We start from the raw sequence: 14618 nt of genomic DNA, 5'->3' as shown, positions 1-14618 counted from the left end.
GATAAATAAATAAAACAGCAGCTAAAATTGCCTGTCGAAAAAGTTAAGTATAAGAGTAAGCCTACTGACGTCTCAAATAACTAAAATACACCCATCAGCTTATTATTGCAGTTTACAAAAAAAAGTTTCAAAAGTATAAAACCATTTAAAAATAAGTTCAAAGGCTCAGCTGGCATGTCTAAGCCAAAGAAGTTAACAATTTTTATTTGATCTCTTTTAATAACCTGTTTACAGCATAGGAAGGGCCTGCAAAATTTAAAAAAAAACTATTTTAAAAACTAAAAAATGTGTAAAATGAATTGGCTTTTTAAAAAATCCACTGAAAAGCCATCCAAATCTTTCATTCAAGGTTGCAGAACTGACACAGATGCTCCTTGGGCAGCAGCCAACGTCTCCTGGCAGTCTTAACTGTGTTAGATAACCCTTTGAATGTCTCAATGCTTTTACAAAGTTTAACATTTTTTAAAGTTAAATTATAAATGTTAAACATAAATTAATAAATAAAAATAGGGACTAAACAGGCGGCCAGAAACAGGATAGTGGGAGGAGACCCAGAATCCCCTTTTCAGTAATAAAGTAACAGCTGAAAAAGCTGGAAAAAAAATATCCACAACATGTGTGCATAAGGATTACTCATAGGTAAAAGAGTTGCAGGATTGGGCCCTAGAGATGGATTGGAGCTGCAACCTCTACGTCTAGATCTGAAATTCCTCAAAGGCCAGGGAAGTCTGGATGTGGGAGGACTAGATTTGGGCCTATCTGTAGTCAGATAACCTCAGGGAAGCTTGACAATAAAATATCCTCTACCAGTTTTTACTATTTTATTTTAGGAAAGTTGAGAGCTGAGTATAGAGAGAAGAGAGAAGTTGGTAACATCTACACCTGAGGACATGGCTGCTCTGAAGTATGTGATGCCCAGGACGTGATTAATTTTCAAAGCTTGTGGCTTTCAGAAGTTATTAGGCAACAGTGCCCTGCCCTCAGGTTGCGTTCACCCAATGAGTATTCTGAAGACATAATAGCGCTATCTCGTGTTTAATTGGCTGATTGTATTGTCAGTTGATGAACAGTGTGGCTAGAGATGTGGAATAAGCCAGAACTGTCTTGTCCATATAGTTGGATTTAGCTCATCACAAAGTTAGCTGTTTTTTCTGCCTTGTCTCCAGAGACCTTGGTTTCCAAACACAACAGCAGGGAAGTGTTGAGACCATTCTTTGCTTTTTGCATTTGTTACCTTGTTTACTTCAGGAACTGGTTTTGATGGGCTATACCTGCAGGTAATATCTTCCCAAGGAAATTTTGGCTCCATCATAGAACTGTAAACACCCATATTGGTAAATGGGCCTGATTTGTGCACACTCACAAACAAAAACCAGGTTCTTGTTATTAAAAATGGCTAGCATTAATTGAATGCTAGCCATTTTTAATAACGTGAATATTCTGCAAATTTTGCAAAGAAAACTTAATTATAAATTATCTTTTCCAGCTCTGCTCTAATTCAGTGAATAGATTTTCTTCTGTACTGCTTACTTTGCAGACATAAAGGCATATTCAATTATTGCATCAATTCTCTGTCGTCTCATTTTACCCAGTCACACTGTTGAAGATCTTTCATTCTTATGAACTGAAAAGGCTTGATTGGCTTTGTTCTTTAATTAAACTTGTGATTGCACAGGGCTTTGAGATTACTGATGGTTTATTTTAGGTGCATTCATTCTCCTTTAGCCTGTAGATGAAGGAGCTGCCAGCTGAAAGTAAATGGGACTGGGAAGAAGCCTTCTCTTTAATTGAATTGTCATTAATTCTTGCACAGAAAGGACAGGTTCATAAATTCAGTTTACATGGGAGGACTGATCAATAGGGCTCCACCATCCTCTCCCTTCAAGAGTTCAGCTCTGGGCTGAAAAAAGCAATAGACAGCCACTACCTTACCGGCTCCAACAGCTGTGTTGTTTTTTGCCTGCAGTGATTAGTTGGATTTTTGACATTTACTTAGTTAATATAGCACTGAATATGGATTTTTTTGAAGTCCCAGTTTATTCCCTGAAATAAAAATATTGATATGCCCCATCATAACGGATCAAAAGACTGAAGCTTGCAGTGGTGTTAAGGGTCATGGTTGTGGAACAATTTATTTGGGCCAGATCCTGCAAACCTTGTAGTCCCCTTGGGTACCTCACATAAGTAAGGATCTGCAAGATTGGGGGTTCTGTTGTGTTTTCCTGAAGCTAATGGAATTAAAAATAGAAATACCCCTAAATCAATATGCTTTCTAATCTATGCACAGCGGTTCTGCTTTTGGAACAAATTTCAGGCAAGATATAAATATGGATCATGTAAAAAACACATCCAGTTCAGCCTCTTCTGTAACATCACTGCATGGAAAAAACTGGCTTGTAAAAATGGTTATGGGATAACTGTGGTGGCTGGGTCTATGAATCACTTTTAATATGCATTTTAGCCATACCAGTAAACATCAGCTGAAATAAGATAAAGGGGAAAGATCTCTGTTTAGCTTTCATTGCCCTTTGGGTGATAGATAGGGGGCTTAACTGTATGAATCCCCCAAACCTTGCCAAAGCATTCTATTAAGGGGCTGATCCAAAGCCCATTAAGCATGATTGGAAACTTTCCATTGACTTCTGCAGAGTTTGGATCAAGCCCAAACAGAGTGGCTGGGGGAGTGAACCATTTGACTGAGGAGCTTCACTGAATGTAATGCAGCGGCTGGGGAAAGTCTTTAGGCAAACGTAGTGCTGTTTTTTTATTAACCATTCAAATAATTTCACCATTTCATTCTCATAGGGTCTGATCCTTCTTCCACTGTAACTAAGGGGAGTTTTGCCATGAATTTCAGTAGGACTGGGACGTTAATGAAAATAAAGCAAAATCCCAGCACTTGTGCCTTGATGGAGTCCGTCTGGCTGACTTCGGCTGGGAGCTGTTAGGCAGGCTGAAGGTAGAAGCTACCTTGGAGTTTCCAATGACAACTTCAGTAATAATTAGTGATGGCCTAAGCCAGTGGTCCCCAACCTTTTTCATCTGGCAGGCGCCAGATGAAGGACTATGGCGGCAGTTGAGCATCTGCTGAAATGCCGCCGAAATACAGCAGCATTTCAGCGGCGATGCCTCTGGATGATGTCACTTGTCGGCAGCAAGCAGCGTCATCCAGCGGCGTCGCCACCGAATTTCGGCGGATGCTCGACCACCTGTCAGGACACGGGCGCGTTTAGATGCCCCCGCGGGCGCCATGGTGCCTGTGGGCACCGTGTTGGGGACCCCTGGCCTAAGCCATGAAGTAATGAAAAGGCCCATCTGTGTTTAAATGCAAACATCTCCTGTGTTCACCTTATTTATGGGGGTGGACATGTTTTCTGTAGCAGTGTTTTTTTGCCTGATTAGTTTTTGCTCTCTTTGACACATTAGAATGTCCCTTTGGCACCAGGTTTAGCTTAGGAATAGTTTACCTAGCTCAGGCAGGATAGGCTCAAACTGCTTGTTCCATAAAAGGGAAGGGGTTTGTTCACAAAACTATCGTGAGGTGAGGGGTCGTATTGTAACATTTAATTTTTAAGCAGAATTCCCCATTAAAAGAAATAGGAAGAAAACTGATGGGAAGCATTGAAAGTGTTAACTGTAGGTTGCAGCGAGGCCTGGTCTACACTTAAAAATTAGATTGACCTAGCTACAGTTGCTCACGGCTGTGAAAAATTTCACACTTAGAGTGCTGTAGTTAGGTCAACCTAACCCCCAGGGTAGATATAGCTAGGTCAACAGACATTTTTCCCCCTCAACCTAATTACTACCTCTTGGAGAGGTGGATTAACTCCATAGACGGAAAACCCCCTTCCATCAATGTAGGAAGCATCTGCGCTATGGCCCTACAGTGGCACAGCTATAGCTGTAGTGTAGACGTGGCCTCACTTGCTGTATTACTTCTGAGCTATGCTACCTTCAATAAAGTAGTTGCCTCTGTTGGCACCGTGTGCTCCCTGTTCAGCCTACATTGCAGTGGGTCAGACGACATGATATGGCCTATTAATAAAAATGTTTGCAAGGTTTTTTAAAAATATGTATATTTATTTATTATTTTTATTATTAAACATTTCCTCTGCAGGGTCCTATTAGAAGGATTCTTCTGCAGAATCAGGATTTTAAATGATAAACTCCTTAGGTATGTCTACACTGCAAAATGACGGTACAATTGTAGCATGGGTAGTCATGCCCATGTTAGATTTAATCTACAGGTAACAATAGCAGCGTAGATGTGGTGGTAGGGGCTTCAGCACTGGCTAGAAACCACAGTACATAACCAGGGACCTGGAGGGCTTGTACTCTGGTTGTTAGCCCATGCTGAAGACTGTGCTACCACATCTACACTGCTATTGTTACCCATGTTAGCTAGATTAGATTAGCCAGCCTGTGCTACAATCGCACTTTCACTTTGCCATGTAGATGTATCCCTTCTGGCAGGAACCATGTCTTCTCCTATGACCTGCATGGTGCTGAGAAAGTTAACATAATTAACTAACACACAATAATATCAGCCAAAGTTGAAATGGTCCGGTCCAAAATTAGTGTAATGCAAAAACTGAACAAACTGCAAAATGGTTATAAGTAAACTAGACTTAAACAAATACATTTTTAGTCATGTAAAGTGTTACAATAGAGGAAAGCAATTTTAAAAAATATTATTGTCTTGAGAGTCCCTCTCTCTGAGAAGAGACATAATTGTGACTTAATAATAATCATAGTAAGAGAAGACCTATGTTATTGTTTCTTCTGATCACAGTTTTTAATTCCAAAATTTCATTTAGAAGTGACATCTCTGTCATGGGGATACTAATGCTATTTTTCACCAACAAAGATTACTCTTCTGTAGAAAACACTGAAAGATTCTCAGTAAAGGTGAAAGCTTCATAAGACGAGCAATCACAAGACTGCCCCCATATTGTCAAGTTATCTTGACAATATGAGTTTCTTTGCACAGCTCTGTTAATAGGAGTAGATATGAGACCTTTAAAAACTAAGTTCCTATGTGGATAGTAAAGATCGGTGTAAGTTTTCACAAGAGTGAGGATTTGTTTCCATTTCCTTGGTCACATCATTTCCCTTCCTGTTCTGGTGTGCAGTATGCTGTCAGCCACATGTCACCCCCAGAGCTGTTTGCATTTTAGTGGCACTATACAAGTACCCATTTGTTGTTTCATCCACATGTTGCATCTTGTCAGTTACCAGGGCTGTTAGCTCTTTTGGGAAGGGCTTGTTGTTTTCACTATATGTTTATACAATGCAAGGCACAATTGTTGATACTGTCATTTTTATTTAAATACTTACAGATAATAAGAATACTGCTGAATAGTTTGGGACGTGCTTTTGGGATCCGTCAGGCTGAAATGCACTATCTAAATAAATGCTAAGCAGTATGAGTTCTACAGAGATGTTAGGTCATTATGTACATGCCTTAATACATGATTGATTTTCAGCCATCAATCCGGGAGTTTCTCTATCTTGATGTCTGTGTCTGGTTGTCGGTAATGAGGGTGCTATTTATGGTTCAGTTTACAATTTCTCCCTTTCTTTCTCCTTGTTATTATCATCCAAAATGCCTTTTGGTTTCTGCTAATAAAAACAGAATCCCCAACACCATGGTTTTAATAGCTAATATGCCTGGTGGGGGCATCTGATCCACTGCTTGAGTTAAATATAACCCGGTCTAGTGTAAGGAGAAGATTTAATGGGAAATGGTTGGCATTCTTTCTTCCTAAAGGCACAGAGAGACAGAAGGAGAGCGAGCGAGAGAGAGAGACATACAAACACACACTCACAGACACACACAGAAAGGGGAAGAGAGAGCAAGCAAGACAGACATAGACAGGGAAGACAGTGTAGAGAGAGAGAGAGATCCCCAAAGCAGACCTGCATCTCTAAGTTGGAATTTTACAGAGAGGAGCCAGCATGGTCGTCCTCAGTTTAATAGCTTTGGGATTTTATCTTCAGCTTTTTTTCTGCTTTGTTCTGTCTCACACTTCATTCATCGACAGCGTCTTCCCCGTTTCCTCAGGTAAATGATGATGTTGCTTTAAGTCTTTTTGTTTCTTTTATTGACTGGTTCTTTCCTATCCAGCCCAACTTTCACATACGCTAGCAATTGAGGGGGTGGGAGGAACAGTACTTGATTGCACATGTAGCAGTTCCCAGAATAGGTGGCTGGTAATTTTTCACTGCAAACCTATTTTGCCACACACCATGGGTTTTTTTTTTTAATTGTTATTATTGCTTTCCTTGTTCATAATAATAGACCAGAGCATCAGCTGATGTAAATCAATGTGGCTCCATTGACTTCTATGGTGCTACACCAATTTACACCAGGTGGGGATCCAGCCCAATGAGTATATTAGTTGCATGTCTGCATGTTTCTTTCTATTTTGGATGAGCTTAGGTAGATTAGTGCAAGGGAAAGAAAATGAGTCCTGATGTATAGCTGCTTCTATAAATATATCCCTGACCTCCTCCAATGCTGCTGGACTCCAACTGGATGTTAGCAGAATAAACATCATCTGGCTCTGGCTATGACACTAACAAATACTCAGATGACTTTCATAGCAAACAAGAGCCCACTGCATGGAAAAACCCTGACAGGCAAAAGGCAAAACAGATTAATTGTCAGCTGAGCCAGGGCACTGGAAATCCCATTTAATAGGTTTTACAGTTATAATCAGCAAGGCTTTCCTTTGCCCACTAGAAGGTGAGGGGAAAGTTGAGGAGAACTATGATTATGGCTCTTCTTTGAGTTGCTTTAGTTTCATCTTTATATGGCAAGTGTCTATCTTTTTTCTCTCTTTCCCGCTATAATGAATGCGTGAAAAGAGATGACCCCCTACTAAAAGATTGGATTCAGCCAGCCCTAAATTTGGGTCTTTTAAAACCAGATCCCAGTTTTGCAGCTTGAGCTCGGCTGGATTCCAAGATTCCATCTCTGTTCCTAACACAATGAAAATTACCAAAAAGGTGCATATTTAAAAACTGCAGATAAAATCACTGTTGAAGCTACACTGTCTCCTATTTATTTTAAATCTCACTGGTGCAATAAAAGAACAGATAGAGTATAATCAAAACATTTAAGAGGGAACAGGGACTAAGAAGGAAGTGCATGGTGATAGACTTCTTAACCATGCAATATTAACTGCCTGGGTGATTTCCTTTAGGTTTTTTTATTCTTTAAAAATCTGCTGTTAGTTTCAATAAGAAACTAATTGCATTTGCTTGAGGCAGGCGCTGTACAAGCTTCTTCTCACAGCTCTGTCAATATCCATGCACTTAAGTCTTGATCTGTTTGGATATTCCACATGGAAATCTCTCCTTAGCAGGAACTGCTGGTCAGAGATGGGAGTTGGTGAGATTTGAACAAATGTCCGTTAGGCATCAGACTAAAACTACTGCATTCATTTTTTCACTTGGGATCCAATTTCTTTCTTTCTTTGTTTTTGTCAGCCAGATTTAAATGCAGAACTATCCACGGCACCCATTTAGCTCCTATGGTTTGAACTTCTCATTCATAAGAACATATAATCATTCATGGATTAATATTTTGCTGACAACAAATATAATGGAGGGAACCCTTTGGGAAAGTCCTGTAGCACTTGATAGGGATAGAACCAATAAGATTTTATAGAAATATAACTGGCTTCTATGACAGTTTACTCTTAAAAGCTGTAACATTTAAAAGAGAATTTATATTCTTTGTGTAGTTTGTTTTATTTTTTAAAAAAAATCCTATAGAATTCTGTAGGGAGGCAAATAATTGTCCATTAAATTCTATGGGATGGTTCATAAACCTATAGAAATCTTATTTCTATTCAATTGTGTATGATTTTTGCATAAGGAAAATATTAATGTTGAGCTACTTTTTATATCATAAAGCCCCCTATTTGTATCTTATCTATGCCAAATCATATTGGATTGTTATTTAGTATACATGTTATTAGCCCTGAGAAATTATTTTGTTTATCTAAATGCTTAAAATCTCTCTTGATACACTAAATTTTAATAAAAAGAATGAGAAGTTCAGGTCATAGTCCTGGCCTTTCTCATTAAATTATTTTCATTAATGCAACACATTTTTTTCTGCTAGAAAGGCAGCTTAAACAGCTGGTTAACAAACCAACCAACCAGGTGAGGTGGGTTTAACTTCTCTGTTGGAAAGGCCTGTTGGAGAGGCCAGGGGGTAGGAAAACCTCATAGCATTTTCCTCACATTGTTCCATTGGTGCAGGAGGGGTGAGTTTGTGCCAGCGATGGGGATACTGAAACTGCTGAGTCTGTAAAACTGGAACTGCGTGAAGTCTGAGATGGAAAATCAGCATTCACAAGAAAATTCAGAGTCAAAAGTGCTATTCACCTATTTTATGTAAACATTGCCACCCATATAGGGCTGAGCCCTGGCCATGGAGCATATGGCTATAGGAATAAGTGGGAACAGCATATAGCACTTGAGAGTGACAGACTAATCTACCAGCCCATACATGATGTCCTAAAAGGAGCATGGTCAGCGCCCTGTAGCCCTGAAACTGGCCAGCTGTCAACAGAGAGTACTGGCTGTTCACAGGTGGAGACAGACTTTGCTCCTAGGAGTTCAGAGGAGCAGCAAAATATTTTCCATGGTGCATCCCCTCTGGCTTGCCTATGAGGAATCCTGGCCAACAGGATTCCCAAAGCAGAGGCTATATCAGGCAGTGTCTCTGCTCCCCTTCCCTGCACCAACCAGCCCGGGTCTTCTAGTACAGATATCAGAAAAGGGTGTGTTCTGTTCCCTACATTTAAATGGAATATAGGGGCCCAGTGATGTTAGCATAACCTAGTCACTATTCAGCATCAAACAGCGTTAAACGAGGTTCAGGGTTTGGCATACAGAGACCTCAGCCTGCTTAGTGCCAAGGCAAACGCACCATTAAACATCCCTTTAACCTTTTATTAAAGATACAGAAAAGAAGGAGAAACAGTTAAAGCATTTGACATGTAAAGTATTAAATACGGCTTTCAACCATAGCCCTTGTTCACTTTCCCTTTAGCTGGAAAGAGTTTTTGAAGGAAAAATCCCTTGTTTGACAGTCTCTGAGATGGTACCAAAGCTGGTAATAAATTTGGGGGAAAGAGAAGCAGTTAGCTGAGATGGGCTGGAGCTGTTGCTGTAGTTAAAAGTCTAACCCCATTTCATCCTAGTTGGTGTTTGGGATTCAGCTGGACCCAGTAGAAGTGGCAATGTCATCTGGGACCTCTCTCTGGCCAGGTCTGGTCAGGACATTTCTCAGGAGCAGGCCTGATGGTGCAGGTGATGGTGAGCATGGCAGTCATGATGGTGAAGCTCGCTCCAGTAGCCATTTTTTCTCCCCTAAGTCTTTCTTTAAGGACCCACAAAGGAAGTGATGGATGGAATAGCCCATCCCCTCATTATTTTGTCCACCAATTAGGCCTAGTTTCCAACATACCAAGTTTGGCTCACTGATTTCTGGTTCCACACTTCTCTTGTTTCCCAGACATGATCTTAACACAAAGTCCTTGAGTGATGTCTGTAGGCCTTTTTGTATGGATTAGTTCAGTCTTTCTGTCTCTTTTTCATACCTTTCCCATCAATATTGGTTGTTACAGGTTATTGTGACATCTTATGAACTTGCACTCACTTTTTACAGTTGAAGTCACAATTCGGGTAAATTTGTAGGCCCAATTATCACAACAGATCCAAATGTCACATCTTGGGCCAATCTCTAATGTCAATGATTGCAAGGTACAAAATTGCAATTTTATTTCCAGTGAACCTTTGCTCGGGGTGAATGAAGTTGGTCTGTTTTTAAAAACTGACATTATTAATACGGTAGCACATGAAGGTCCTCACCAAGGATCCAGACTTCACTGTGTAGGCACTGTACACCTAAATAATTACAAGATAGTTCCTATCCCAGTGAGATTACAAAAATAATCCCACTGTAATACATTGGAACTCTCCATGGCAACCCTCACAACTGTTTTACTGGGTATGAAATATTTCATATAAACCTCATCATGCCCTCTTTCAATAAGCCCTTGCAATAACTACAAATATTTGCTTAATACTGTGTAAAAAAAGCTCCTAATGGATGATGTAGTCAGAATTCCTCCAAATAATGGTTTAAAAACTCTCTGGGTGAAATCCTGGCCTTACTGAAGTCACTGGCAAAACTCACATTGACTTCAATAGGGTCAGGATTTCATCCTTAATTTAAAAAAAAAATTATTTATAAGATCATTGAATTGTATGCTGAAAACAAAGGGGCTGATCCACAACCTTAAAGGAAAGCGAACGTCTAGGAATAAGGGTGGGGAATGCAGGGGTGGTTTGGGTTTCACAAGCCTGTTTTGGATGTCACATAATTTCTATCCTTATTTTAAACTAGAGGTGGCCCATAGAGGCTGGGGTTTGGAGATCTGAGTTTCCTTTTAATCTAAAAATTCAGTGGGGAAAGTTCAGCTAAAAGATCCTGGTGATGACCTTACTCTAGTTAATTTTCCCTTGGAAAAACAGTGATTTAAATTAATTTAAAATATGCTTCCAAGTAGATGGATGTTTGTACTACCCAGTCATTACATGTTCTTTATTGGAAGTAATTCTACTCCTGCATCTAGGCTTAATTGGGAAAAAAAATACAAATGCATTTATCCATTGGACCAGAACTCACATTTTCCCAGAGTCAAATGTAACTTTAAGTTAAGCATTTTCAAATTCCGCTCTAAATCTCCAAGTGACCATTTTCAAGTGGGGTGCTAAGTTAGGCCCTGATCTTGCAAGAAGCTCTGTAAAGGCAGATACCTTTGAAGTCAAAATAACCCTGAGCAAGGGGTAGGGGCCCATCCACACAAAGGTCAGTGCAGGACTGGGGCCTTAATGGAGGAAATTGGTCTCCCATTCCCTAACATAGGATCAGATTGTGAACCCCTTACTCACACTGGTGAGCAGTTGTTTACCCATGTGTTGGTAATTGCTTGCTAAAGGGTCCAACAGTAGGAAAAAGTTTATCAATGGGAAACGAAATAACAAGAAGAGATTGCTCTGACTATATCTGCATTTGAGACAATAATCTTCTAATGGAAAAGCAAAGTTCTGTATTTGACAGTAGAAATCTCACAGCTGGGGAGAAAGGGGAAACCGAACATTTCACAATCTGAATTCCCAAATAGTGTAATGATCTTGCACTTTCCCATTGCATTCAGTCACTATAAGCCTGCATCTAGGGTGACCAGATAGCAAGTATGAAAAACTGGAACAGAGACGGGGGGAGGGGTAATAGGCGCGTATATAAGAAAAATTCCCAAATATCGGGCTGTCCCTATAAAATTGGGACATCTGGTCACCCTACCTCCATTCCAAGCTAACTATCTGTATCTGGCAACAAGAGGTTTCAACACCAGCCTTGCAAAGTATAAAACTAATCATTTAATAGTGAGCCCATTCTTGAGTGATGAGTCTTTCCTATAGTTGTAAAAATACATCTGGCTATCTTCCAGATACGTTTGAAAACTTGTGGCCTTTTATTTATGTCCTCACATATCTTTCCATGGCAACAGGTCACAAATAAAGAGGTTATCAGGTCACGAGGTGGTAACTAGGAAGCGGAGATAAACAACATAGGAAAAAACATTCTTGATTATGCGAAATATTTTGGGAAGGAATGACAACTTGGATCAATCTTTAAAAAAGAAAGATGGAGATTAAAAAGGAAAACCCTCTCCCCTTTCCACCCTGCTGCCCCACAGATCCCCACCAACCTGGTGCAAGAGTGCATCGCAGTTCCTAGAAGTACTGGAAATGTCATGTCAGCACCATCCTGTTTTCCTGGTGCTGAAACATCATTTCTAGAGGAAATGCTTCAGGGAATAATATTACAGTATGCTCAGACATGAGACCATGGTTCCACATGGCAATAAAACCATGGGGGGAAGAGAGCAGGTTATTAAACCCTACTGGAGGCAACAGGGCTATTTAATATTGTCAGAGGATCCTGTAGCAGCGCCTTCTAAAGATATAGTTTGGCTGAGTTGTTTTATCATTATTTTCCAAAGTTTTATTCTGTTTAAGTCCTTGCCCTGCGCCCATCACCATGGCATCTGAGTGACTCTGTTGTACAATAGAGGAATGAAGTAAATCTATTAATGAATTCTAAGCACAAATTTCACACTCATTTTTAGTAGGGTTAAGGGTTATAAGAACCACAGTGAAGCAAACCTCCTTCCAGGTTCAGATCAATTAAAGATCCTTATTATTATTGTTTGTTTATCGTTCGTGTTACCATAGCCACTAGGAGCCCCAGTCATGGACAAGAACCCCATTGTGCTAGGCATTGTAAAACAAAAAGACAGTTCCTGCCCCAAGGAGCTTACACACTAAGTCCTCCTTCCCTCTCCTAGGGACCCAGCCTGAAGGTTCCTGAGGATTGTATCGCGAGAAAGGAAGCCACGTAGAATACTGGAGAGTCACAAAGTGGGAGGGGAAGAGGAGGAGACAAAATATTTGGATGGTTACTCTGACCAAAACCTCCCTTTATGTCCAACAGAAATTTGTAGTATGATTTAATTTTCTTCTGTGGGCTTCTAAGAATATTGGCCTCTAAAATGAACATGGTAGATTATGCTGATTTAAAGGGATACAAAAAGATTATAAAATGCAGTGTTATTGATGTTATTGCTACCATTATTTTTGCTTGCTCCGAGTTACAGTGATGACAAACGAATGCTTTTAGATGATGTATTTTTCAGTAAAAAGGAACAAAGTGTTATGCTGGGGGTTGGTTGAAACCTCATTGAAACTGGTGAGTGTAACAGTTACCCTTAATTCAGGATAAATGTAAAAAACAATTAAGCTTCTTTATGGACTAGATAGCTAAACAATAGGAGCCACCACCCAAAACACAGACCACGTGCCAGGTTGGTCTGAAACTGAGCTATGTGGGCAGAAAGTTTTGCTAGAGGTTTAGTGTAAATTTAGGGGACTGGGCATTGTTTGAGGGAACTGCATATGTGTGGAAAGAGGCAGCAGAAACACCACAGAAGCAGACAGAAGGTGGCACAGAAGCACCAGAAACAACCAGAGAAGTGCTTGAGAGAGCTTTTGGGCAGCATGCTGGCTAGAAAAAGGCTTGGAGCTATGAGCAAAGAAACTGCCTCCTGCTGTTTGATTGTTCAGGGAAACAGGACTGTGTCCATTCTTTAGAAATGAACAGGATTGCGTCAAAGAAATAGCTGAGTCTATCTCAGTTTCTTCCTCCAGCTGCAAACAACCTGCAAGAATGTTGACTAACCACTCAGGTCAAAAGGGGTAACAATAATATATCCTCTTCCCCCTTACCTTTGCTTTGTTCTTTAGACTACAAAGTGTTTTTTTCTGCCAGTAAAAATCGGCAGTAGCTAAAGACTACTGAACACAAAAGGGAACATATTTAAAGAGGTACATCCATGATAGGAGAGAATTAAGGCATAAACTCAGTTCCCATTGTGTTTCATAAATTCATGCCATATTTGCTGATTAGCAGATATATTTTATTTAAATAAGGAATTTTCTCTCCCAGCATCTCTTCTCTTGCTGGATGAAACAGTGAAGATATAATTCTGAATTTCCACAGTAATCACACAGTAACAATTTGTGACCTCGCAAACAAAGGAATAGAAGATGAAACTGGTTGGTGAAGGAGAAAACTCCTGTTCAAACATCTCATGAAAATAATAGCCATGGGACCTAATGGCCAAGTGAGCTGCATTGATATAAATGTTCCCTTTCTATGGGCTTTAAAATGCCACCTCTCTTGTAGAAAGGAGATTTCTTTTCTTTTCTTTTTTTTTAACAGAAATTCAATGTTGTTTAATACTATTCAACCTGCAGGGAGGGAAAGTTCCCTTGTCTATTTATCTTCATCACCATAACATCTAAACATCTCATAACCTTGAATTCATTTAGCCTCACAACATCCTTGTGAGTAAGGAAGTATTCTTATCCCCAGTTTTCAGATCGGGAGTTGTGATCTAGACAGGCAAGGTGACTTGCCAATGGTCAGACAGGAAGCCTGTGGCAAAGTGGGAATGGAACCCGGTCTCTGGGCCACGACCTCAGCGATAAGGCACAACCTCAGCGATAAGGCACTCTTTCCTCAGATGGAAATATTTAGAGCAGATGGAATATTTAGATATATGAAGTATTCATAGAACTACTATATAAAAAAGGCATTGTGGGTGTCCCCCCACATGCCCTTTACCAAAGCAAGATTGTTGCCAATGGTGTATATTTCTTATGCAAATACTATACTGAACTCTTTTTTAAACATGAAAATTGTGACCAAACCTTGAGGACATAAGTTTTATCCTTTGTCTCAAAGGGAAAAACCAGCTTGGTCATATTTGTCTATCCATCCTGGCAAGAGGGTTGTTTAGATGACCTGAATAAATCTTTTCCATCTCTAACTTCTACAGTTCTCTGAATAATGCTTTCCTTTAGTTCAGACTTAATTACCACACAATTTACTCCCAGGCATGGGTGTGAAATAATGTTGCCTTCGTCCAAGCATTTTTAGCTGTACCACATACAGACCCCTGCCCTTT

At 40.0% G+C, this 14618-nt stretch overlaps 1 protein-coding gene across 5 annotated transcripts in view; it reads left to right on the top strand.

Moving 5' to 3' along the window:
• The first annotated feature begins 828 nt into the window (after nucleotides 1-828).
• COLQ (collagen like tail subunit of asymmetric acetylcholinesterase) overlaps nucleotides 829-14618 on the top strand; it is a 69953-nt gene continuing 56163 nt past the window's right edge. For 2 of the 5 annotated variants that reach the window (XM_039521491.1, XM_039521490.1), the window contains exon 1: nucleotides 5598-6064. In XM_039521491.1, the coding sequence (XP_039377425.1) occupies nucleotides 5959-6064 (106 nt within the window). In that variant the 5' untranslated portion in view covers nucleotides 5598-5958. Of the gene's footprint in view, nucleotides 905-5597; nucleotides 6065-14618 lie in introns of those variants that run through there. The other 3 variants (XM_039521492.1, XM_039521489.1, XM_039521488.1) reach the window with 3 other exon arrangements.

This window comes from Mauremys reevesii, linkage group 2 (assembly GCF_016161935.1).
Source record: "Mauremys reevesii isolate NIE-2019 linkage group 2, ASM1616193v1, whole genome shotgun sequence".
Lineage (NCBI taxonomy): Eukaryota > Metazoa > Chordata > Testudines > Geoemydidae > Mauremys > Mauremys reevesii.
The sequence above is the reverse complement of the archived record's forward strand: the minus strand, read 5'-3'. Positions and strand labels throughout refer to the sequence as shown.